This window comes from Cupressus sempervirens, chromosome 9 (assembly GCF_028749045.1).
Source record: "Cupressus sempervirens isolate cs-2001-9-10 chromosome 9, ASM2874904v1, whole genome shotgun sequence".
NCBI classification, from domain to species: Eukaryota; Viridiplantae; Streptophyta; class Pinopsida; order Cupressales; family Cupressaceae; genus Cupressus; species Cupressus sempervirens.
Window position 1 is genome coordinate 478769374 of NC_143126.1, and position 27448 is coordinate 478796821.

The 27448-nt window shown below is 36.3% G+C and overlaps 1 protein-coding gene across 1 annotated transcript in view; it reads right to left on the reverse strand.

Moving 5' to 3' along the window:
• Window positions 1-752: 752 nt before the first annotated feature.
• Window positions 753-27448, reverse strand: part of LOC149539405 (DNA-directed RNA polymerase I subunit 1-like) — a 39096-nt gene continuing 12400 nt past the window's right edge. Inside the window, exons 4-6 of the mRNA XM_089802570.1 lie at window positions 15670-15810; window positions 1536-2286; window positions 753-1382 (exon numbers count right to left, since the gene is read on the reverse strand). Coding sequence (XP_089658696.1) covers window positions 846-1382; window positions 1536-2286; window positions 15670-15810 — 1429 coding nt within the window. The 3' untranslated portion in view covers window positions 753-845. The remainder of the gene's footprint in view (window positions 1383-1535; window positions 2287-15669; window positions 15811-27448) is intronic.

Here is a 27448-nt window from a genome sequence, read left to right on the forward strand (position 1 = left end):
TTATTAGTGGAAAGGTCGTCTCTTTTAAACAATTCCCTATTGCTTGCCTCAGATTGTATTGTAAACTGTCATAGGGACAAAAGGTCTGATAAGACAATGCTAGTACAAGAAATAAAGGATGTTTACTGGTATGTTTAAGCACCTCCAAATACACCATTGAATGGTAAACCTGCTTGGAAAAAAGAGCCATAAAGATCAGCTAGAAAGGACCCTCTCAAATTCAGTTTTGGCAAACCGAACGCAATGGACATGGAAGCCTTGAAAAAGAGGAACTATATTCTGCAATACTTCCTGATGTACTCACAAATTTTGTTTCACTAATCTGCAATATTGAACCTCGCTGTCTAAAGTTCTAAATTCAAATTGTAGCTGCTGCATTTTAAAACTAGCACACCCTTAATAATCTCCCAAAAGGTTCAAAACTAAATACAACAAAAGGACGGTGCTTTGTTCTCAATAACTAGAATCTGTTTCCATGATGGGATAAAAATTCCCCTCGTTTGTAATATTTAACACTCACAACTTCAGATAAAAGATCATGGTGCATTCTGATAAAACAAAGATGATTTCAATGACTTAAAATTCCAACCTGCATCAATGATTACAGATTCTAAAAGTACCAGCATGACAAGATATTCATACTCAAAGAAAAAACATGTTTATGTACATTGATGCATTACATTGAATATAATTTGGTTAGCAAATGATTACAGTAAAAGAATAATGCAATTTAATGACTAAGAACAACCACATTTGAAAAGATTATGAATTAAATTTTGTTAGCAAAAGATTGCAGTAAAAGAATACAGCAATAAAATGACCAAGAACAACCACATCTGACAAGATCATGATACTTGCAAGTTGTGTAAAATGTCAAAACAACCTGTTCCAACTTTTGCAACCTGCCCAAGAACAATTCGAGAAGATGGTGATTCCAGGCAGTCTGTCTCGCCCTGCAAACAAGACTCCACAATGAATTTGGTGGCTGTCTCAAAGGTCATTTTAAGAAATGGCGATGTGTTTGAACCTATACCAATTCTGCTCATTGGCCTAAAACCACCATCAAATGTCATGAAATCTGCTATTAAACTCAAATGACGACTGTTAACAGCTATGCCATAGGAATCAAATACACCTTTCACTTCTGCTACAATAGTAGCACGAGCAGATTCAACACCATAAGTTTCAAGCATGGCATTTATATTATTTGTTGTTAATCTATCCAGGTCAAGTTCATCACTAAGCATCATTAGAGCTCTAAAGTTGATTCCATCTGTCTGAAGTGCTGGAATATTGGCATCTCCATTGTAGTCTATGATGGAGCAACGGTCAATATTTGAGACAGAATGGACAAAAACCTGTTTTGCAACATTTTCTGCAATCTGCAATGCACACATTTTATGAAATTAATATTACTGAAACCTTTTCAATTAAATTAGTGTAGTATACATCTCTTCTCTTTATGGCATACTTCTTAGTTCTATGTATATTAATCTTTCGTGGTGAAAGAAAACACTATGAAGTACATTACGTACTTGAGCAAGTAAAATATTTGTATTTCCAGGTAAAAGAAAGTCAGCCTCCAAAACTCTTCCTTCTTCTGCATTTCTGCCTCGCTGATGTTTGCTCATTTTTGAAGCCTTTTTCTGAGTTAACATGCTTTCATTTTGCATCCTGCTGAATTCTGAAAAATTTTCCTGATCAATATCTTCTTCTTCAGCTTCTTCATCTTGCACGGTACTGCAATTGTCATCATTATCTTCTCCCTCTAATTGATTATCTTCATTACAAAGAGACATTTCATTCTCATCAACCTCGTCGTCATAGTCCATTTCATCTGTCGCCTGTGCTTTCCTTTTCTGAGCATCTGCTCCTTCATCATTAGCTTCTTCATCCTGATCATCTTCATCTTCTGCTTGCTCCCCACCTTTTGACTTAACTAGAGAATCATCATCACTGATTCCTGTCGTACCTTCCACAATTCGAGAATCAGAAACAATTCTAATAGCATCATGTCCACCTTTTCTCACCAATTTTTCAGCTGCCTTAACTTTCTTATTCATGGTCTCTAGGAACTTCCTATGAAACACATTCTCACACTTCTTAAGTGTTGCATCTGAATGAGGTGGATAATATGATGGAGAAAAAAGCTTTATCTTGAGCTTGTACACAGTAAACACACGCCCATTCTGTACAGAAAAGGGTAATTTGCAAACATCTAAACTTTCTATAAGATCTGCAAATCGGATTCTCCTAAGTTTTGCAGCAATTCTTTCAGCATCCTCCCTGTAAATTGTCAAGCAAAGAATTGAATATCTAATGAACCCATTCATTAAGTCATAAAAAATGGACTTAGGAAACTTGTTTTAAGCAATCTTACACCAGTACTGGGGTATGTCAGGATGTCGAGATGAGTTTATGGGCCGGAGGGAAAATGGACCTCATTTTTGGGATGACAGGGGGACGGCAGTAAGGGAAGGACGGGGCAGGGAGGGGTGTTGTATAGTATATATATAGAACTCAAAATGCTTGTTATGAAATGAAGTTTCAGTAGAAAATATCAAATTAAAATACTTGAACATAGCAAAATTGCAACATGAACTAGAACCATTGAACATTCAACATATTACATACCCAATAATAACAATCAAAAATCAAAAGTCAAATAGAAATCCAAGTACCCATTCCAGCGGCAGCATGGTTGCGGAATGGCGGAGGTGGGGGTACTTGGGTACGCAAGTACCCGGTGCAGTGACGTCTTGGGGACAGGTACTTCGAGGTTCGGGAGGGGGTACAAGTCCACGTGTTACACTGATTTTAAGTAATCAGCATCCATTGATTCTTTGAAGCTGGAGCACTTGGTCAGCAATAAAGTTCAAGAGCACAATTCACTTTAATTTAGGATTTACAACATTCTATTGTCTAGCATCTGAGCCTTAAACATAGTATGAAAATTGAAATTCTCATCACTGTATGCCATTTTTAGTTCTTTACACAAATTGTAAAAGAAACAAACAACACACTTCAATCTACTATCAAATTTACTGTTAAGTGAAGCTTTACAGGAAGAAGACCTTCAAAATGGTATTTTACTATTTAGAATATCTATATTAGCTATTTCAGTAAACTGCTGAACATCTTGTGATAAAAAGCATATCAAAATCTTAACCTCCATTTAGAATGCTTAAGCCTATCAATATCAAATTCAGCAGTACAATTATTAAACTATTAAACCTTCCTCATCTTCCCAGCTATCAATAACCTATGTATATGCCCTCTAAGGGCACTATATAGCTACTTCACACCCAAAGGCATCCATATTGACTTAAAACTCTATCAAAAGAAGGATGGCCAACCTTTGGGGTACATGAAAATATTGGCAGCTCTAAATTACCTAAAGTTCCAAGAAAATTCCAGAAAAGTTATGTTATGGTAAGGGAAAACTCTTGAAGCTGCAACTAGTTCTTTATTGTAGAGAAGTTATTGTAATTTGCTGGAATTATCTTAAAACTTTCAAAATTTTCCCTATTCATGTCAACATTTTACAACTATTATAACTGCATTTTCTAATTAACTTTCACATTACATGGACACCTTGACAGATGTTATTGTAACTGAAGGGTTTTTATCTCCCTCATTTCTACGTGCATTTTAATGATTGGAAAATTATTTCAAGAGGATCATCGCATATTTATCCTAGGAAGTCAGACTGCAGTGTGCATTTTCATGATTTGTATCCACCATTTTCCTTTGCTAAAATCAGCGAACTAGTCTTATTCTCATCATGGTCTGTATTCATACAAGAAGCTTTTTTTTCCAAATAGCAGTTGAGGTTCAGAACCTAGTTTGGGTTTGCAGATTCAATTTCTGGATTCTATACATGCAGGACTGCTGAACATGCAGTTATTAAAAAACTAAAATACTTGGACACAAAAAAACAAAAAAAAAACCGCGTGTCCACGAAAAGTTTTGTCATTTCATTTTTGCCGTCTTTTTTTACACCTCCAGTCAAAAAACACCCTCCCAGCCCTGTAGTAGTAGTTCATTTGTAGTGGTTTTGAACTGAGGGCAGATTTGGAAAGGTTTTTGGGTGAATTTCAACGGCAAATTGAAAATCTAGGTAGGTTTATTTCTTTTTCTCTGTTTCTTAAAAACATTTTACTTCTATTTTGCTGCATCTAGGTTTTTAAAAGAATCGTCAAATGCTACTACTAATCAGTCCAAATAGATTTAAATTCCATACAACGAGATTCCTTTTTAGCGATAAGGAAGAACTAATAATAGCTAACTGAATAATTGTAAACAATGCCAACTAAAAGGAAACTCGAGAAAATATTCAAACATAACTGGTCATTTTGAACCTATGTTACCCCAGGTTTCGAAGGGGGGTCATGGGGATGGGGAAATGAGTTTCCCGAACGGTTTTTTTTTTCTTGGAGCAGGGGACGGCAGTGGGAACAGCTATATAAAAAGTAGGGAAAATTTTAAATATACAAGAAAATTTTAAATATTCATATAAAAACATGGATAACGCATGCTTATATAAATTATAAAACCTTAACATATAATGTTTGTGTTAAATAATTTAACTTTACAGTTCACATGAGAGTGGAAATCAAACAAATTATCAAAACTGAAACATTAATTTTACGGGACAGCCAAGGGAAAGGTCTTCGGAAGTTTCCAAGATGGGGGGACGTGGGGATGGGGTCAATTTTTGCCGGAAACGCATCCCCTGGTAACATAGGTTTGAACATAAAACTAAGCACATAGAATGTCAGGTGCCTGTATGTGTATTTGGGCCCTTGATCATAGTTGGCAATAATTATAAATAGCAACTTAAAAAATATTCTATATAGCCAATAATGAAGGCCATCTCAGCATATATAATCCACATGGAGTCTGTATTCCCAAATACAATGACAGGCATCAAAAGAGATTGATAAAAAGATCATTGATTTTATGAAAAAAGAAAGTGATTATACTACTCATGAGAACCGACAATAATAAGAATAAAACAAGAGTCAATTGACAGCGACTACACAAGCACCAACAAACAAATAGATGTGGGCATAGGTGTGTAGAAGAGTGGGATGGGCGATTTTGAATCTACTGGTTGGTAGGTAGGTGGGAAACTGGTCGGGGAGAATCTAGCAGGAGGTACAGACCCAAGAGGAACGGTAGGGGGTGCTGAGAAGAAGGGTGAGTCAGTACCTCTGGTCGATGTGGATGATGGGAAGCTTTTGTGTGTATCTGCTAAAAAATCTTTGCGAGAATCTGATCCTTTCGGTGGGGTCCATGTCCCACCATTGGATTCCTCCGCTTTTCAAGTGTCGGGACAGGATCTCAAGAAGGAGAAAGATATTGTTCAACCCAACAAGGAAAAGTCCTCAAAAGGGTTGAAAGAAGGGCTCTCAAAAAGTAGGACTTGGTCTTCTCTGTTTGGCAAAAAACCTACTGGTAAATCTCTTTTCCCACTGGTGACTGCTAAGTCTTGCTGGGAGAAAGGTGAGTTTCAAGTTTTAATCCCAGATCCTTTAGTTGATTTTTCTGTGCCTTCCATGGATTCCACCTTAGTGGGTAAATTTCTAGGGGCAAGACCAGATCTAGATTCTCTAAGAAATATGGTTAAGAGGAAATGGATTATTCGAGGAGAGGTAGATATTGCACCTATGTTGAATGGTTTCTTCTCGTTTTTCTTCAACTGTATGGAAGACCTGAATGCAGTTCTTTGTGGTGGACCATGGTCCTTTGGTAAAAGTTCTCTAACTATTAAAAAATGGGAGCCCAACATAGATCTCTCTGATTCTTTTTTCTTAACCACTCCCATTTGGGCTAGACTTCTTGGTCTCCCTCTTCAATTCTGGTATGAGGATATTTTTAAAGGTATTGCCAGTTCCTTTGGTGAACCTGTGGCTTTGGACAGTGCTACGGCTTCTAGAACCAAACTTCAATGTGCCAGAATCTTTGTTAAATTGGCTGACCTGAATCATCTTCTTGATAAGGTGGAACTTATATCCAAGCTAGGTAAAAAATCTCAAGAGATTCTTTTTGAAGATCTGCCCAACTCTTGTTATGCTTGCAAGAAACAGGGGCATCTGGTTAGAAATTGTCCCTCCAAGAGTAAAAAGCTTCCAAGCAGTGTTTCGGTAGGAAAAAGCCCAAGGTTCACCAAAAGAAAGTTTGGAAACCCAAAGCTGTTCTTAGACAAGCTCAAAAGAATAATGAAGAGTCTATTGATCCTAATGTTGAGGTGGGAAAAGAACCTTCAGTCGAAGAATCTAATGCTCCACAGGTTGAGTTGGGGAATGTACCCTCTTCTGAGATTGCTATCTTAGAGATAGTAGGACATGGTGTGAATACTAATTCCTCAGAACCTGTACAAAGACCAGAGGATCTGACAGATCTATCAAAACAAATTGTTATCTATCAAAGGATAGAAGATGGATGAAGAGATATGGAGGACAAAATCGAGCTAGAGGAAGGTGAATTCTTGGCTGATGACGGAAATATTCCTGAGGAGGGAGATCTTCTTTCTTCTCAGACTAGGGAGATCCAGGGTCCTCTCAGGTTGATGTTGACTTTCCTTTGGATGAGTCTCTTTCCCTAGAAGTTGTGAAAGACTCTGGAGAAAACTCAAAGCTTATATTAAATCAAAGAAAAAGGACTAATAACAAGATTATCACAAAGGGAGTAGAAACTAGAAGTAGCAAAATTGAACATCAATCTAAGAAGAATCCTCTTGCTTCTACTCCGAATAAATCTGGAAAAAGAGCGGAACAGCCTTCTAAGATGAAACCGGATGTTGGTTCCCTGGACAAACGAGGAAGAAAACCCAATAAGAAAACCAAAGAATTGGAAAGTATGCAGAATATTGCTGATGGTAGGCAGGCAGCTATTATGGATTTTACCCCTAAAAAATAGGATATGAAAATCATTAATTGGAATATTAGGGGGATGAATAGCATTCACAAACTGGATATTGTTAGGAATTTTGTTAAACAACAAAAGCCTGATTTTCTCTTGTTACAAGAAACTAAGATGAGTAAAGAGAAGGTGGAACAGATTAAAGCTTTTAAAAATTATTCTATAAATGCCAGCAATTCAGAAGGTGCATCAGGGCGAACTTTGATGTTATGGAAGAAGAATTACTCTAGATCTATCCTGATTGAAAGAAAACATCTTATGATAGCCAAAATCACTAATGTTGACCAGAAGGATGGATGGTATATAGTGAATATCTACGCTCCCAACACTAAGCAACTAAGGAAAAAGGTTTGGGAGACTGTTTCCAATTTTAAAAGTAAGGACTATTTTGGAAGATGGATTATAATAGGAGACTTCAATGTGCCTCTCTATGATCACGAAAAAATGGGAGGTAATGCTACCTAGCTGGAAGGGAGATTGGATTTACTGGAATTTATAAATAAAGAGGGCTTAATGGATATGGACCTCCATGGAATTCAGTTTACTTGGAGTAATAAGAGAGGAGGTCAAGGTCAAGGCTGTTATGGTTGAGTGAAGGTGATAAAAACACTAAATTTTTCCATCTCTCTGCTCTTAAACATAGGGCAAAAATTCACATTTCACACCTTAAAAAGGGAGATCTGAAGATTATAGAGGGCAACGCCATCATGGAAGAAATGGTGACTTTTTTCTCTTCTCTTATGACAGCTGATCATAACTTAAATCCGGAGAGTCAGGCTGAATTCCTTAGAGTGATTCCTCCTCTAGTTTCAAAGGAACTGAATAAAATGTTAAGCTCTATACCTAAGGATGATGAAATTTTCAAAGCTGTCAGCTCCTTGGGAGGAGATAAAGCTCCTGGGCCTGATGGTTTTCCCATGTTTTTCTTCCAAAAACTTTGGAAATTCGTGGGCAAAGATGTTTGTGATGCTATGAAGGAATTCTATGGAGCCAAACAGATGCTTAAGGAAGTCAACTCCACCTTTCTATGCCTGATCCCTAAGAAAATTGGTGCTGATTCTCCTGATCTTTTCAGACTGATCAGCCTTTGTAATTCTTTTTATAAAATTATTTCCAAAGTTCTTACCTCCAGACTTATCCAAGTGATCCCTTTGATTATTGCTGATCAACAAAATGGCTTCATTCCTGGTAGGCAGATCCTTAACTCTATCATCTCTGCCCATGAGAATATTCATTCCTTATCTTGTTCTAACAATCAAGGATTTATTATGAAAGTGGATATAGCTAAGGCCTATGACAGAGTTGACTGGTCTTTCCTCTTAAAAATTCTTTTTGCTTTTGGTTTTGATCACAAGGTTGTTAGTCTTATTCATCAATTGATCTCTACCTCTTCTATTGTTGTTTTGGTTAATAGTAGCTCATTTCAGTTCTTTTATCCCCCTCGGGGTTTGAGACAAGGTGATTCTTTATCTCCTATCCTTTTTGTAATCATGGCTGATTGCTTGGGGAGGCATATTGGGGATTTGATCCATAGAGGTTTCATTAAGGGTTTACAACCTTCCTCCCATCCTTTTGTTTGCTCTCATGGACAATTTGTTGATGATACCATCTTCTTGGGTAAGGCTGAAGTTAAGGAAGCCAGAAATTTGAAGCAAGCTATTAACTTATATTCCTCTGCCTCTAATTAGTTGGTTAATTGGAATAAAAGTGTTTTGTACTTTATTAATACCCCTATCCGTAGACAAAACAAAATTGCTAAAATCCGTGAATGTTCTATAGGATCCCTCCCCTCTTCTTACTTAGGCCTCCCTCTAGGTCTGAAGATCCCTGATACTTTCTGGGAAGATCTTATTAACAAATTCAATAAGAAACTTGCAGGATGGAAAGGGAATCTTTTAAGCCAAGCAAGTAAGTTAACTCTTCTCAAAGCTTGTCTTCAAAGCATACCTACTTATGCTTTAAGTCTCTTTAGAATCCCTACAAAATATGTTGAGTCTATTGAAAAAATTCAAAGAAATTTCCTATGGACTGGTTCTGAGGAGAAATGGAGAATGCCTTTAATTGCTTGGGATAATGTTTGCAAACCATTAAGAGAAGGGGGTTTGGGAATCAGGAAAATCAGATGCATGAATGATGCTCTTTTAGCAAAACAAGGTTGGAGAGTCTATCATGATAACAAAGAGTGGAGCACCATATGGAAACAAAAATACCTCTTCAATGCTAAATCCCTTCCTGATTTCTTCTCTGCTCCTGATGTTTTTCATCCTTCCTCTATATGGAGGGTTGTTCAGGGGACCAAGAAAACTCTAGGAAAAGGATGTTCATGGAAAATTGGTAATGGGCTTCAGGTGAAATTTTGGGAAGATGTTTGGTTAATGGATCATCCCTTGATTGAAGATGTCCTTGACAATGATCTTGTTGACCGATGCAAGCAAAGATTTGACATATTAGTTAGTCATTATTGGCAGAATGATTCCTGGGTGAATTTAACTAACGTTGATCAAGGCTTCACCAATAGCCAATTATCTATCAATGTTGTTTCTCTGTATCCTAATCGTGAGGATGAGGTTATTTGGCATGCTGACCCTAGTGGTCATTTTAAAGTCTCTTCTATATTCGCCTCAAAGGATAAAGGAAGTCAACCTCTTTGGTCTCATGCCTGGATTAAGGGTCTCATTCCCAAAATTAATATCTTCTTTTGGATTCTGCTTCAAAATAAAATTCTGACCCTAGATAATTTGCAAAAAAGAGGTATTAATGTGGTTAACAGGTGTATTTTATGCAAAAATGTTTTTGAAGATAGAGACCATATGTTTTTGAATTGTTCCTACACCCAACAAGTCTGGACGAAGATTCTTAACTTCTGGGGTATAACATGGGTCCATCAAAACAATGTGGAGCTCTCTTTTAGAAGTTGGCTTTGCCCCTCTAAGGATCCTGATGCTCTTTTTCTTTGGAAACTTACTCTCCCTCACCTCTGGTGGGGAATCTGGAAAGAAAGAAATAATCGAATTTTTAGGAGTAAAGATCTTCCGAGATGGGGGCTTGGTCAGAATATCATTAGAGCCATCAAGGAGAACTTTAAATCCCAGAGAATTTCTGAGCAAAGTTTCCACTTTGAGAACCCTTTACGATCTGAAAGGTCCAATCTAAAAACTGATAATCCTAGATTGACTATAAAATGGAAGGCGCCTCCTTTTGGATGGATCAAAGGGAACTTTGATCGAGCTGCAAAGGGAAACCCAGGAAGAGCGGGATGTGGAGGGGTCCTGAGAGATGAGGTGGGTAATGTTATTGACGCTATTGCTATCCCTATTGGTAAATCTAATAGCCACATTGCTGAAGCCACTGCTGCCCTCTATACTATTAAGCTAGCTATCAAGTTGGGGTATTCCAAATTATGGTTGGAAGGTGATTCTTTGAACATTATAAATACCCTATATAATAAACATGTTATCTCATGGTCTATTGAAGCTACGGTTATGGAAATTAAAACCTTAATTCAAAAGTCTAATAAGGTGATCATTTCCCATACATACCACGAGGCCAGTGGTGTTGCTGATTGGATAGCCAACTGTGCTATTCAAGCGGGGGATAAGGTGAGGTGGCATGAGGAATTAAAAAAGCATGTTGATCTTAAAACGATTATTAATTATGAAGCCATTCATTCCGAAGTGGGAAAGATTTGTTTGGATTAGCAATTTAATGATTTGGTGGAATGGCCTTACGACTATCAGATTACCTTCCTCGAGGAGGTACATTGATGTTAATGTTATGTGGTTTTAGCACGTATCTTCTAAAAGGCGACCTCCAAATCAGGTAACTAAAAACTGGTTTCCTTTCATACTCTCTACGTTCTGTATCTGCATGTTTCTGGTTTTGCATTTGCTTGGCAGAATGGGGGGTGAGCCGCGGAAACAAGAACCCAAAAAATGTGATGACTGGAAGGCTCATCAGGATGTTTGGAAGATTCTTCAAAAAGGGAAGGTGATTAGTTATCTGGAGCATTTGCATGGCTTCAAACCCCATATCACTACCACTTTCTTTAAAAATTTGGGCTGATGACAGAGTCACTCTCCATGGAGTCACTATGAAGCTTACTAAGGAATTCATTGCCGAGGTCACGGGGCTCCCCACGCGTGGCATTAAGTTCTCAAAACAAACCAATATCTCCAATGCGGCCTATAAAAATTTTTCAAAGACGGATGATGAGGAGAAGCAACTGGAAAAGAGTGGAGACTTCTTTGATGTGGAGCAAATTAAAGGTATCTGGCATGATGTGCTTTGCTGCATTCGTGAGTATTTCAGCCTGGATGGTAGGAACAAAAGAGTTCACAAATTTCATTTTGTTTTCCTCAACCATTTTAGATACAAGGATAGAATTTCTTTCCCTTTCTATCTGCGTTTTCGTTGCTTCAAAGTTTATTTGCCCATAGGAAGAAGGAGTCTCGACCTATTTTACATGAAGGTCTGATACTTCTTATTGAGGGCTTTTGTAAAAATAAGTCCATTGCTTCGACTTCTGAATCCATGAAGTGTATGATGGATGGGAATGTTAAAGGGAAAGAAAAGGTTAAACCTAAACCCTCAAGTTCTCAGAAACATATTGTTGAAACAGAGTCGAAGTCGGAGAGTTCTGAGAAGGATATCTTGGAGGAAGAGGAAGGGACAGATGTTGAGGAATTCAGCTCAAATTTGGAGGGATATCCGGAAACAAAAGGAAAATTTGATAAAGAAAAAGAGGAGGATACTTCAAAGGGTAACTCAGAACAGAGCATCTCTGACAATGAAGGTAATCACACTGTGTCCAGGGGGAGTGTTAAAGACAAAGATAACTTAACTGATGATCCAGTTACTATGAAGGATGTGGATCATATGGTTCTAGATTCTACTCCTGCTACGGAGACTGGGGAACAACAAAAGGAGGATCCAGTTCAGCAAGAAACCCCTGTTGAAAACAGAGAGGAGGCCCAGATGGATAGGAAGGAACAAATGGATAAGGTCGTTTCCCCTTTACATGAGAGTACTGATGACATTTGTGATTTACCGCAGAGGGACAACAAGCTTTCCTTCTTACATTCTACAAAGCTCAAAGCGGACTCTATTCTCCAAGTTGATTCTTGGATCTATAATGAAATTATGGGGCTGAAGAGGAAAGTGGAAATAATGCAACACAACCAGGATGCTGATCGGGCCATAATTAATCACTTGGAGGTGCAAATGGGAGATATCCCTAAAAAACTTAAAGATTATGAGTTAAATCTTAGAATGCTCATCAAGGAAAGTGGTACAAAAATGGAGCAGGTAACATCAAGCATTTGTGCCGCTGCAACTAGCCTTGGAAAAAGAGTAAATGAAGACACTATTTCTTCGGAGGGCCCGAGTAAGAGGACAAGGCAGAGTTCAAGGAAGAAAGCCTTGCAAGCTGCTACAACTTCGGCTGCCACTTCCATTCAGAACACTACTATGATCGAGAGGGAGGGTGTCAAGATGATTACGGAACTGCAATAGAAGCTTTGGGTCTTCTGTGTTGTTTCTGTTTATGTATAGGTCCTTTATCTGGTCTATGTTTTTGGTTCTGGTTTCTGGTTCTGGTCCTTTTTTTTGGTAAAACTTTGTTTCAAGTTCCAGGTCCTTGTTAAACCTGGATACTTTTATTGAACTTTGCTAGTGGTTTCAAGTCCCTGTAAAACCTGATTTTCTTTCTGCTTTTCAGTAGGTTTCAGGACTGTTCCTGGTGGTCTTAATTGCCTATCTTTCTTGTTTTTGTTAAAGGGTTTCGAGGCCCCTTCAAAACCTGCTTTTACCGTAATCTAAAACAAACAAATAGATGCTACCTATTCACATCGGCTAAGAAGCAGATCTGTTTATAAAGCAATTTGGGAAGAAACAAACAAGCATGGATTGATACTAGTGATCAAAATTGTTGAGAATCGATAATGGCAGCAAGTACTAGAGAAATGACATTGATATTAAGCATAAAAGGCAGTGATTCATGCAAATAACTGATTGATATCATTTTCATAAGAAACTGTTATGCTTTGAAGGCACAATTGATAATAATTAAGTTAACAGAAATCATTAATCAAAATAGAGGATGTGATTAAGGTGAGATTTATTTGTGTTATGAAGAAGAGAGAGTTGGAAGGATATGCCTCTTCAGCATCCAAGAGGTGCAACACCTTAACCAAGCAAGATATCAAAGGAAGATCCAACTCACTCAAATCATCATCGATTGGAAACTTATTACATCTTATCTATTGATTGGATCTGCTCATTTGAGCAATTGCCTACATGGTTAAACTGATTGCAAGAGCATAACTCCATATCTGAGATAACATCTTTGATTGCAAGCAAGAACAGTATACATCAGACAGAGAATCATATTATTGTTGCATGGTTAAACATCCCCATTTAAACAGCAACTATATCATTATAGGCAATGATAAAAATGATAAATCAGATATTGCATGATTTAAGCGATGATATAAGAGACAAGAATCAATATTGCCACAAGCAATACTATTTTACATCTCATTGCATGTATTCAAAGAATTACACCAGACATTGCAATATAACAAGATCATCCTGCATAATTACATTGCCATATTTGAGATAGCAGAGATCCTAAATGCAAAATTATCAGTTAAATATGAATTTAATTGTATATCAGAGACAGCATGTGGCATTTACAGTTATTTAATATATATTTGTCATTATATTATCAATTACACAAGTTCATAGCAAAATGAGCTGTTATAGTTTTAAAGAATTCAAGCAGTTGTCTCATAATTCCAAGTTACCCTAAGAAGGAACACTACTAATGATGTATACCATGATTATCTTATCAAAGTTTGCTTGTGAATATTTTATTTTATTTTTATTTTTAAATTTCTGTTTAATAGTTTTCACCTTGCCATCCCTAGCAAATGGCTCTCTCCGCCTCTATCGCTGAAATGTGTCCCCTTGTTGTCTTCATTCGAGAAACTTGGGATAACATTTGAAATTTTTGATAGAGGCCCTGTGCTGATTTTCCTTACCCAAGAAAAACTAAATTCACTCCAGTGGATTTCCTGACTACCAAACTGCAGAAAGTTCGTATAACTTAAGACAATAATTCAAAATATTGTTATCATTACCTTACCGCCGAGGGCAAAGAAAAGACATCAGAAAATATTGAAAATAAGTTGGAAACTTCTTGAGAAAATATAGGGAACTTAAAATCTGTTTTTCCAGTGAGAAATCTGATTTTCCAATCTGGATGGAACCTTCTTTATCCTCTTTGCCCTTTCTCTCCTGTCCAATTTTGTTTTTCCAATCAAAAAAATGTGTTTTTCCCTTTTCTAGGACATCGGCCGATAAGTTTTCTATTTATCGTGATAAAATAGACAAATATCACCGATATTTTACCAAGTTCTCTCTGATATTTTGAAACTTCTTTGCAATGACTTATCCAAGATAAGTTAATGTTACTTCTCGGGAGCCAAAAAATACTGCGATAAGTAGACTTATCACACCTATATCTGAGATATTTTGAACTATGCTCGAGAGAATGCAAAACATACCCATTCTCCATGCATAGCAATAGAAAAGTCTCCTTTTAGAATCCACATCTCTTCCAAATGTGTTAATACCCCTCCTCTAGTGCTGCACAATGAGAAAATGACTCTCCTTCAAGAAATGACACGTTTGAATGTGTTGATATCCCTATGGTGTTGCGGTACCAATCCCTCCTCTATTGCACAAAAGAACCTGAACCAAAGTAGATATGTTATACATACCCATAAGAAACAAATGTCAAGTAAAGCCAAGGCTCCCTTATTCCATGAAGGGATGTAGAGATATGACATTGGTACTTATCATTCAAAGTACCATCTCTAAGTGAAAAGCTAGTTTGAAATGATAAAAATTCCTTCAACCTCCAATGCCTCCTATCTTCAATAGAAATATTATATTTAATCCTTAAGCTCTTCAATCTTTTACATTTGCTTCATCACTCTTTTTAAGCTTTCTCTTTTCATTTTGTGTGTGACATTTAGTATGAAATAAGAAGTAACCAAGTACACCATGTACCATCAAGCAGCCAAAGTTTAGAGGTCCTATTTCTTTTTGGGTTGCACACAAGGCAAAATAGGAGCCATATGTAGACAGTAGTGATGTTGGATTACACCAGAAGTGAATTCTTTCAATTACAATAAACCAATAGTGAATACATTTTTGAAATTGCAATTCCCAGCTATGTCAATTGCACACCCTCTAACATTGAAAAACCGAAGTAATCTTAATACTTCTTAAATAATATACTTTACCTTGTATCTCCAATGTTTAAAAATCAAATTTCCTATATTTGCATTTTCGTCATTTTTATTAAACATTCAATATTGGAGTATAGTTTTAAGTTCAGATAATAGCAAAAAGCAAAGCAAAGATATTCAAATAGACTGCGAACTGCAGCCCGACATACTCCATGTAGTTATGCAAAGCAAATTCTAAGACTAAGACAGATCCTGCTTGAATTATTCTTCGTTCCTATGCAAAGCTATCACTAGCCATTACACCTTTTATGGAAAAATACAGTTCCCTATATCTCTCAAGGAAACACTGCGCACAACATAAAAAATGGTGACATGTAAATATGATGGATCTGCTGAAGCTTATAAAAGTCAAAGATCTGAGACATCTAATGTAAAGGGTTACAAGCTTATGTATGGAAAGCTATGAAATAATCAACTTCATACTTGCCTTGTTTTACCCTGACGAAGTGGGCAAGTCATCACAGGAGTAAGTATTTTCTTCGACGCTGTCATTAAAATTTCACGCAGGCGAGGAATACCTAATGTCACGTTCATTTCACCTCGGCCAGCAAAATGAAATGTGTTCAAACTGCAAAATAAAAGGTATGTGGTTAAAAAGTATATTATTAATGATAAATTGCAAAAACTGCAAAATGACGTAAAAGAACAATATTATCCAAGTGCAGGATTAGAGGAATTTCAAACAGGAAACCAAAAAGCATGATGCAACAGATTTCCAGTTTTAACTATTGAATATGAGTGTAAATTTTCCAATAGTACAATTCATAATATTATATTGCAACTAACCTAATATAGCAAATTGCAAGCTGTGCACAGTGAGGCCTAATCAATCACATGGAAGATGCCATAATACCCTCTTGATCTGACTCAAAATATTTTCAACGGTTCATATTACTCTTGCTCATTCACCTGAATGGTAACTAGTAGCACCTACACCACTGTCATGTCCCCTTCTTCAAATGGGATTAAGTAATGAACAATAATAATTAAATTCAAAATAGAATAGAATAAAATTGAATATAATAAATATTTAGTTAAGCAAAACAAATGATCAAACGGCATGAACTCAACAGCCATGTTTTGCTCAAATATGAGATATAAGAGCAAGAGGAGAAATTCATTAGAAAGGGGATATGAAAGGATTATAAGAATTGGAGGAGAATTCAAACCAGAATTGGAAGGAATCAGCAACTGCAAATTGGATCATTTATAAAGAATAAAGTGTATTGGTTATATAAGAAAGTCATTTAAAATTAGTCTAATGGAAATGATGATCATTAAATTTAATAAAGAAAATACTTCAAGACAGCGATTCCCCAGAATTTGAGATAAGTAAAATATAATTGAGACACAAGAGTTGTGACTCTTTCAAAAGGGAAGATAAATGATGAAGAGGCGTGACTTCTCTAAAGGGAGAAGAATTCAATTGAAATGGGAGATCCATAAAGAACCAACCAAGGAATAAAAAAGCATTTCTTATGCACCTACATATATGTGAATGAGAAGTAGATCAGATTGCCATACAGAAAACAGAAGACTTGTGCAGTATACATAGGCCTTGTTTGTAATATACATATTCCTCAGGTTATATTTATTTAACTAAATAGACCACATGTGTGTGTGCACTTATGTATGTAGGTATCTAAGCAAAATTTTAATGGAGAGCCAACAAAAATATTAAATGGAGAGTAAAAATGCTAGTAACTCAACTCAAAACTAGTTCTCATTATTTGAAGTGTAAAACAAATAGATGGATGATACCTAAGGAAGAATAGGAAAAGATAATAGGCATATTTTCAAACATTGTAGTCATAAAGACAAAGCTTCATTCTATCATGGAGTGCCTAGAATACAATAATATCTGTTCCAGCTATGTGGATATTTTAGAAGCAGATAATATATGAACTTTATTTGAGACACAGCTCAACAAAACAGCAAACTTATTGATCCAAATCCACTGCCAAATTGTCTTAACGCTTTTGGTACACTTTTTTGGGGTTTCTGCTATTAGTGGGTCCCATAGGCTGCTTCGGCCTTGTGGATGTTATTAAAATCTATCATTCATTCATTCAATCATGGGAGAATAATAGGTCAATAGAAGGAAGGAGAAACCGTTGTGAGGTACTCTTCTAAGCACTATACTCCATGGTGTGATGGATAGTACCACGAGGCCAAGAAAGGTGCAAGCATGTTATGCCCGTGGGCTTAGGAAGTGACCCTCTGGATACACAATTGTACTTTCCTCAAACTCTTACTTCTGTTGACCATTATGTTAAACAATTCCAATCATCTAGAGGATAAGGGTGGTAATGGAAGAGGGGAACAGCTACGGATTCCTCACTAGGTTAATCCCCTCATATGAATGACAAAGGGCAACATGAGGACAAGGGGGATGCCATCCACTCTCGGGCCTAGGGTACAAGATTTTTTAGAGGCACCCAAATATGCCCCTTATCCTAGATCTCCTATGGCTGAACTCCATCAATAAATATAACGTATCTTATGATTAAATAGATGTCCCTGCCCCTTTAAAAAGGGAAGACCTATGCTTTTAATGCCCTTAATAAGTAAGATCATTTTGTCGATTCTAGTCCCATGATATCCTAACGTGTTGTAGGATCTCAATCAAGTACAAGGATGCTACTAATTCTATTCTTTCTTTTTTCTATTTGGAATGTGTTATTTGGGCAAAACTAGCCATTGACAAAAGGGGACATTTCAATTACCCCTTGGTCATTTAGATACCGTCAATAATCCAAAATTGCTTATTACCTTAGACACATTTACCAAAAGCAGCAAATAGAAAGCGTCACTTGTTGATGTTTCGTAGCTTTAGTAGGATAAACCTCTGAGATTACTTAATTTAATAATGATTCATAAATATATAATTAAGATTATTATTAGATATTAATAATATTAATGAATATACATGTCCCATAAAGGGACATGACTCCTCTTGGTTTATTCCTCATACAAATACAAGAGGTCACTGCCATTTGGAAAACACACACCAAAAATTATGGCAATGTTAATACATTTGCGGCAGATCCTGAGGAAAAATAACATGGTATTAGAGCCAGGTTGCACTACAAATGTAAAAAGGAATTAAGGAAATAATTTGTAGAGTTGGCATAAGAATACATAACTATCTCAATACCCATCGATTGGGCAATCCAAGTCTTTACAAGTCAATAGAGGAGTGTGAACAAAATCATACGTTATCTGAATTAAAAGGCAATCGACGATATCCCATATCAATAGTAGTCTACATTCAAAAGCATTTGGTCTAGTAAACTTTAATACATGATTACCAAACTTAGTGAGAGTGACTGCATATCATGCAAATGAGGAAAGGAGACACCAAATATGAAATATAGTTCATATACTCAAGGAAGGAACAAGGAAATTGCCAATGAATAGAAGATAAATGATTGCCAGATAACACTGATATAACAAAACTGATTTGCCATCAGAATTAGACGTACTTGTTGACCGTCCATGATAACATTTCAAAGGATGTAAGATTTCATGGATCATTGTTTTATCAAATTTTCTATTGTTGTCTTGTCATGAGATCTACATAGGGTGGTGGAGGATAACAAATCGTAGATCAATAGAATTGTCAGTGACATAGTAGCAAGGAGGATGCATGAAGAAATCACAATGATCTCGGCGGGCATATAAATGGATGAAGGAGAAACGAGTTTCTTGACCAAATTGCACAATGCATACCGCTCCTTAAGGGCAATCCACCTATAGTGTCCAAAACTGTGAGACGTTCCACTATCTCATAGTAGGGAATTCTGAAGAAGCATTCTTGTGACATCGATCACAAGATTGAACCTCAGGGGAGTCCCAAATCTCTGAAACTATAAAATACAAGCAACCCTTTCGTGATCATAAAAATTGATAAACTGCCATGGATAATTGCATACAAGCCCTTTCGTGAGCAGAAAGAGTGAAACAGCCCCCGCCGAATATTGCATACACAAAGGACACAATCACATGAAGGAAGTGACACAAGGAACGAGCACCGAAAAATAAATGGAGCAAAACAATGACTTCTCATTGGCCAAACCTTGTCAACGATACATATATAAAAGAGAAATAAGGCACCAAATATGGAATAACAGAGACAACGATGAGATACCTACAAACAAGTAAAGATTTCATTTCAATAGAGGAATCGCCTCCGTATATATCACTGTCAATAATCACTATTTGGAAGAAAGAATTCAGCACATTAGACCTGCCCCAGCTACTTGCCTTGTGAATGTGGACACATCTACTTACCTTGCGAATGTTTAAACTTTAAAGTGACACACATCACCGTAGACCAAAAGGACGAATGATCGAAAATAAAGAATGATAAGTTTGTATAGTACTACTACACCAATCCCTCGTGCATTAAGAGGTTACCCATGTAAATGGTGGGTGGAGATTAAAGGAATGCCATGTAAGACATATCCATGGGCCTACGATTAAGGAATTTAATCGAAACGGAGAGAAGCATTAGAGCCCAAAATTTGCAAGAGAGAGCATTTGAATCTTGAGATAATGTGAGGTAGAGTTCCTTACCTTTATCAAGCAATAACAATTAGAATATGTTATCATATATCAAAGAGTTATGTGATTGAAACATGTTAGAAGGTAAGAATATTACCTTGCATATATGATATAATGAAATTATGTGTGTAACTTCATTATAAGATATATATATTAGAGCTTTATGAATTCTCATTTTATAGATGTAAAATTCTTTTCTCGCAATTGTAGACTATTGAATATAAATATACATAAAGTATATATATGAATTTATACAATTGAGAATTATAATATAAATCATGATAATAATGAGAATTTCTTTTTGTTGTTGTTAGTAACAAACATGAGTTAAACTACTAACATTCTTCTTTATACTATAAGAGTTATGTGCCTTGATCTTTTCCTCCGAGAATGTTATTGCAAGAAGAGGGAGATTGAGATTCAAAGGGAGCCTGACATTTCATTAAAGGCAAACTTGAAAGAGAGGGAGCAAATAGAGGATATGATTCAGTCGACCTTCAGGTGATCTCGATCATATTGATTCTAAGGGAGTAAACCATGTTGAGATGGATTCTCTAGTGATCAATAACTTGTAGAAGTCAAGCTGCAGTTCATGAATATACCTCGTGACTATGAGATTTTAATGGGCCTACACCCTGTGTACGTCATGAGGAAGTGACTACTTCCAAATGATGTCACTTGTATTTGCAAAAGTTATTAAAAGGTGATGACCTTACAATAACTTAATTTTCTATTATGATGGATATCTTACGAAGTTTATGTAGATCATGATAGATTATACTTTGCATGATGGATGTTTATATAATAAGCATTATGAGAATGCGTGTGCACATACTTTATAAACATGTTTTTGAGTACATGATGAATGTTATGTAAATTGATGTTCTAGAGGGCCATTACACAGAGTACTTGGTGAATATCATGGGACTTGATGTTTTGGAAGGCCATTACTCAGTACTTAGTGAATATCTTGCATCTCAACTTTTTGGAAGTGTTACATCCCAATTTTAAATGCTCCTTTATAGTGAAAATTTCAAAAATTCATTGAGGACGATGAATCGCAAGGAGCAAGGTATGTTACATCCCAATTTTGGCTCCATTTGAAATGTTCATATAGTCGTTGAGGTTTCATGTGAAGTCAATTAACAAGTAAAATTAGTTACGCTCATTTGAAATGGTAAGAAGGTTAATCATTATAATTTCATATGAAGTTGGCATTAACCGTTATGATGACATTTTAATGCTAGTTTGGAAAGTTGGTTATTCATCATGAATTCATGGGAAGTAAAATGGCAATTAGTTGTTATGATAGTTCATGATTAATAACTTGTTATAGTAATTGTTATTATGTTGAGGAATATGATATAATTGTGGAGAATACCCTTGCATGAGTGCATCAAGGGGTAGAAGCATTGTCAGAAATGAATTGGGCACAGGGGCACCACCATCACTAGGCAAATAGGTACAAGTCTTGAACCACCATGGCTAAAGGTAAATGACTAGGTAAGCAAGAGTGTATGTAGGACAATACCATGAGCTACTTGGTCAATTTGTATAACAAGAGAATATTAAACATTTAATATCATAACCAACTTTCTTGGTATAAGTTGTGGTATATGTGGATTAACCTGGGTTTTGTAGATGTGGCCCTAGGTGGATTCCAGTTTCGGAATTTAGGGTATGTAAAAGTTAAATTATTTATTTAGCTTTATTGATGATGCTATCAATTGTTAGTTATGAAATTTTCGTTAAACTGATTGTAACCATTGATCTCATTCACATGAATCTAACTATTATAACTGCCTTCTCATGAATATGAAGTGGTAATTGTAATTTTATGATATACTAGTTGTTAGTTAAGACCCAGGAAAAAGGGGTTGTTACATGAAGGCCATTGCTCAAAAAGTACTTGGTGAATATCAAATGTCAAGATTCAAGGAGAACAATACTCATGATATCAGATGTGATATCAAACCTTTTTGAGTACTTGGTGAATATCATGTGTTGATATTCTAGGAGACCAATACTCATAATATCATATTTGATATCAAACATTTTGAGTACTTGGTGAATATCTTGTGCTGATATTCTGGAAGACCAATACTCATGATATTAAATGTGATATTAGAATAAAGGAAATCTTCTAATCAAAGATTTCGCTTGTGTAATTCCTAATATTACCAATGGTGTAATATATATCTTGTGTTTATCCTCCCTAACTAAGGAGTGTGGATGTTTGCTAGCTTTAGTAGGATATACCTATGAGATGGATTAATATAATAATGATTCATATACAATCAAGATTATTATTATATGTTAATTATATCAATGAATAGACATGTCCCTTGAAGGGACATGTCTCCTCTTGGTTTATTTCTCATACAAATACAAGAGGTCGCTGCCATTTGGAAAACATGTACCAAAAATTATTGTAGTGTTAATACATGTACAGCAGATCCTCATGAAAAATAACATCATTGAGTGCTCACCAATTTGAATTTGTATTATATTGGAGGGGAGCTCAAATTCAGCACCAAGAACCTAGCAAAGTCAAGTAAGCAAATGAAATCAATAAAACGTCTAGAAGATAATTTACAAACAGGTTGCAAGGGAAATCAGTTTTGAGTCTTTAAAATTTCGACAACCTCGGAATATTCTGTGGCCTAATTTCCAATGATATTCTTAAATCTCAAGGCTAAATTGTCAAAACATTGGCGATAATGTCAACAAGTATTACAAGAAGCACTCACGGGCACAGGGACATTGCAATTAATGAACTCTGGGCACTGTTCATCGAAGACTGAGAGCATATCTCAATAAAATGCATGTATTTATACATGTAACAGGTTTTTAGGCAATTTCCAACGATGGGATAATTGTAGCATTACATTTAAATGGCACTGACTCAGCGGAGTGAAAAGGTAACTGAAATTCAATTAGATGGATTTCAAATAGGAGAAATAAGCTATAATTAAAATTCTTTAAAATAAATAATATAAAACAGGGCTTTACAAATGTTATACAAAGTTTAATTTGGAGAAGTTGTGAAAAATAACCTCCACGCAAATCCCCATTTTCATTGCTTTGACCAAAAACCAGCATCTTGTTCGCATGGGACACCACAACTACTGGGTGCAACGTAAACATGGTTGCCCATGTTCTTATGAAGATTTTAGCTTGTACAGTTAGGGAGATAGGAAATGCAGTTCTCTGTAAGAGAGGGAAATGAGAAAAAAGTTCCAATCTCTGCAGTGATCTAATTATTACATTTTATCAAGTTTTTGCAATAATAAAGCAAGGCTTTCTTTTGTGGAGAACTTTCTATATGTAAAGAGATTCTTCTCACATTCAACAGTGTCTTGATCAAGTGAATATTTTCTCTTAAATACATTCTTGCAATTTCTTTACATTTTTTAACTTCATATGAGAAGCACTGGTCAGTCAAGAATTGTAAATAGGTTTCAGTTATGTTTTATAATGAGGAGATAAGTTTTGTTTAAAAGTGGATTGTTAAATTAGATATTAACTTTGCTATCAAAGCATAATATTTTCTTGGTAAAATTGACAAAGATAACTTTAGCCTATTCTTGATTTCCTTTCCCCAAGGGATAGGGCCATTCACCTCATTTTGGTGGCTATAACACCTAAGACCAAACAGTTATTTAGGCAGTACTGATTAAGCCAAACGCCAAGACCCTGATCAAAGGGCAACCCTGTCTTGCTGCGCCTAACACTGTTGACATTATTTCTAACAGACAACAAGAAATAGGAGAGAAAACTTACCTGCAAATAGTGTTTAAGTCATAACAAAGTGAAGCAATATGTGAAAATGCAATGGAAATTCCCTTCAAGAGAAAAGTAGTCAATGGAGTACAAGTTCATTCCTAGCAAGGTTGGGGAGAAGAGGGGAAATCATCTCCATTAAAACTTACAAACCACTTTGATGTTTAATAAGATGTGCATAACCTGTTAGGAAGGAATTGATATAGTTCTTCACTGTGCTCTTGCTCATCCATCTCATCTTCAAACTATCTGATCCAAACCCCATCATATCTACCATACGTTTAATAACTTATACCTCTACACTTCAATTTTCAACTTTTCCATGATTCCCATGTTAAAAATTGTCATTAAGGTCAAACGCAAGCAAACTTAATGGTGTATAGAAATGCAATTTTTATGAAGTCATAATTTAGTTAAATTATATATCTTCTACCTCCTCTTGAAGGAGAGGACCTCAATTGGTTTTTGAACCTGGCTTGGGCATTCAATTTACATCCACAAATAGAAGCTGAACTGTCCTTTGAAATTGACATCACCTTTCTAAGGATTTTCTTCGGCCAAATTTTATTGTTCACAAAATAAATAAAAATTACTGTGGTTGATCCTCCCCCTCCCAGCAGAACCGCTACCCTAGTATGGGCCCTAATTATATAAATAGAATAATTAAATGATGTCTTGGCCAATCAGCATCATAATAGGTATTGGTTGGTGAAAGGGTGCATGTTACAAGTATTAAAGAGAAGTCGATTGGAGTTTATTTTATCAAGTACTAATTGAATATTATTGCTATTCACAAAAGACCACAGCAGAACCAGGAAAAGATCAAAAATGATGGATGAGAAGCTTTACAAGGCATTATTTCAGACCTATGATTAAATTTTATTTGTAGATTATAAGATAATTTAAAGAAGCATTATTGAAGAACTATGAGGGGAGATTTTTGAAGATACTACGAAGATTTAAACAAGTTTTCTTTTAGCAGATTTGTAGAAGATGATTAGACCTTGATTCAAGAAGAAAATCAAGCCTTGTCACTTTATTCTTTTGTGCATTGGTGCCTCGTTTTCAAAGAGATTGGTGTATTGTGCTAAGTTGATGCTCAGCTAAGAGGATACGTGTCTCTAATGGTTTAGTGGCTAAGAATATCAAACCTTGTCACTTTATTCTTTTGGAGGTGGATGTGTTCTTTTCAAAGGGATTGGTGTCTCTTGCTGAGTTGTTGCTCAATTATTAGAATTGGTGCCTTTTGATGTGAGTTTTATGCTAGTTCAAAATGCACGATGAAACAATCAATGTTTCAAGACAATACCAAATACTAAATCCTCTCTTGAAAAAAGACACATGTATGCTAAAAATTGCAAAGAAAGATCATCGGGGCAACTTCAAGGTTCCTTTAAACTATGGATACTCACTTAGTGGCAATAATGTGATTTGCTGGTATCATGAGGATACTTACACTAGTTCACCAAGATTCATCAACTTCAATTATGAATGATATGGCTTCACGATGTGCAATGGAAATAATTTGATTTCCAACTCAAGAAATGAAATGCAAATGGACTTAATCTTAGGAATCTAGATTACTTCTATGCTTCCATAGAACAAACTTGTGAATATTCCTTTAAGTATATTGGACATGGTATTTTCATCAACTCCACCAACCTAGTGCAATCTTCAAAGGTATGTTAGGATAAACCACGGACAGAAATAAAAACTACATGCAAATATAACCAATAACAAAAATAATAGAACACACAGAAATGAACACAAGGCACCAAGGTTTAACGTGGTTCACCCAATCCCTGGGCTACGTCCACCAAACAGCAAGTCCAATCTTATTACAATCCAGTGATTACAACCTGATTACAATCTGTAATCCCTTACAGCTCAATACCGCCGCAAGAACCAATTTTGTATCACCACACATAAAAAATACCCAACCCTAAGCCCTTTTTATACAAGTATTAAACCGCTTTAGGGTTATAACATGTCGGCCATATGTTATACAGTACTTTCCTGATCAGTCACCACAATCTAACAATCTCCCACTTGGGGATTGATCAGGCTCCACACTAAACAACAATCTCCCACTTGGAGACTGATCCTGTAGCAATACAACTACCGCATGGGGCTCCCACTGGATCAAACCACCCTGGACGCTGTTGTTCTTTTATTCACATTTAGTCTAAAAGACCAGCTGAAGCTGAAGAGGAGTTCAGCTTCTCCCTTGTGACAACCTTTGTCAACATATCTGCTGGATTTTCATTAGTATGTATCTTCTCCAGCTTTAACTGTCCATCCTCCAAAACTGACCGAATGAAATGGTACCGCAACTGTATGTGTTTGGTCTTAGAATGCAGAGCTGAATTCTTAGCAAGATGAATGGCACTCTGACTATCTGTGAACAAATAATTATCCTTCTGAGGATGTCCCAATTCTTCCAAGAAGAACTGAAGCCATATCATCTCTTTGGCTGCCTCTGTAGCAGCAACATACTCTGCCTCTGTAGTGGAGAGAGCATTAATCTTTTGTAGCCTAGAAACCCAGCTCACGGCTGCCCCACCAACAGTAAAGACATAACCTGTAGTACTCCGCCTGGTATCAATATCCCCAGCCAAATCTGAGTCAACATAGCCCTGTAAATCAGTAGTAGAGCCCCCAAAGTGTAAACACTTATTGGATGTTCCTCTCAAATATCTGAGAATCCACTTGACAGCATTCCAATGCTCAAAACCTGGATGACTCATATACCTGCTAACGACTCCCACTGCATGTGCAATATCTGGCCTAGTGCATACCATAGCATACATCAAACTTCCTACAGCTGAAGCATAGGGTACCTTGGACATCTTATCCTCCTCTTCCTGTGTCTTGGGACACATCTCCTTAGTCAATTTCAAATGACCAGGTAAAGGTGTGCTGACAGCTTTAGCATTCTCCATAGAGAAATGTTGCAACACCTTCTCAACATAATCAGCTTGAGATAGCGTCAATGTTCTGTTCTTCCTATCTCTGCAAATCTTCATACCAAGGATCTGTTTTGCTGCCCCCAAATCCTTCATAGCAAATGCATGTGCTAACTGGCATTTTAGCCCCTTAATATGATGCATGTTAGACCCAGCTATAAGCATATCATCAACATATAGACATAAAATAATGTAGCTATCATGATCCAACCTCTTAAAATAAACACAGTAATCTGAATGACACCTGTTATATCCATGCTCATGCATAAAACTATAAAATTTCAGATACCATTGCCGAGGTGCTTGCTTCAGGCCATATAAACTTTTCTTCAATTTGCACACTAAGTTCTCCTTACCTTTGACCTCAAAACCCTGTGGCTGAGCCATATATATTTCTTCATCCAAATCACCATGAAGAAAGGCTGTTTTAACATCCATCTGCTCTAAATGCAAATCTTCAGTAGCCACAAGACTTAAAACAGTACGAATAGAAGTCATTTTAACAACAGGAGAAAATATCTCATCAAAATCAATTCCCTTTTTCTGTGCAAATCCTTTTACAACTAACCTAGCCTTAAATCTTTTCTTACCTCCTTCCTCTTCTTTCAACCTGTAAACCCATTTATTCTGTAAAGCCTTTTTACCTGCAAGCAACTTGCACAAATCCCATGTCTTATTTTTCAGCAAAGAGTCCATTTCATCTTTCATTGCAGACTCCCACTGAATCTTAGTATCCACCTGCACAGCTTCATCATAACTTTCAGGTTCACCAGCATCAGTAAGTAAAATAGAATACAAAGAGGGAGAAAACCTTCGTGGAGGTCTAATTGGCCTTGTTGACCGTCTAACATTCACTGGTGTGTGTGGTATTTGTTGTTGCAGTTGTTGCAC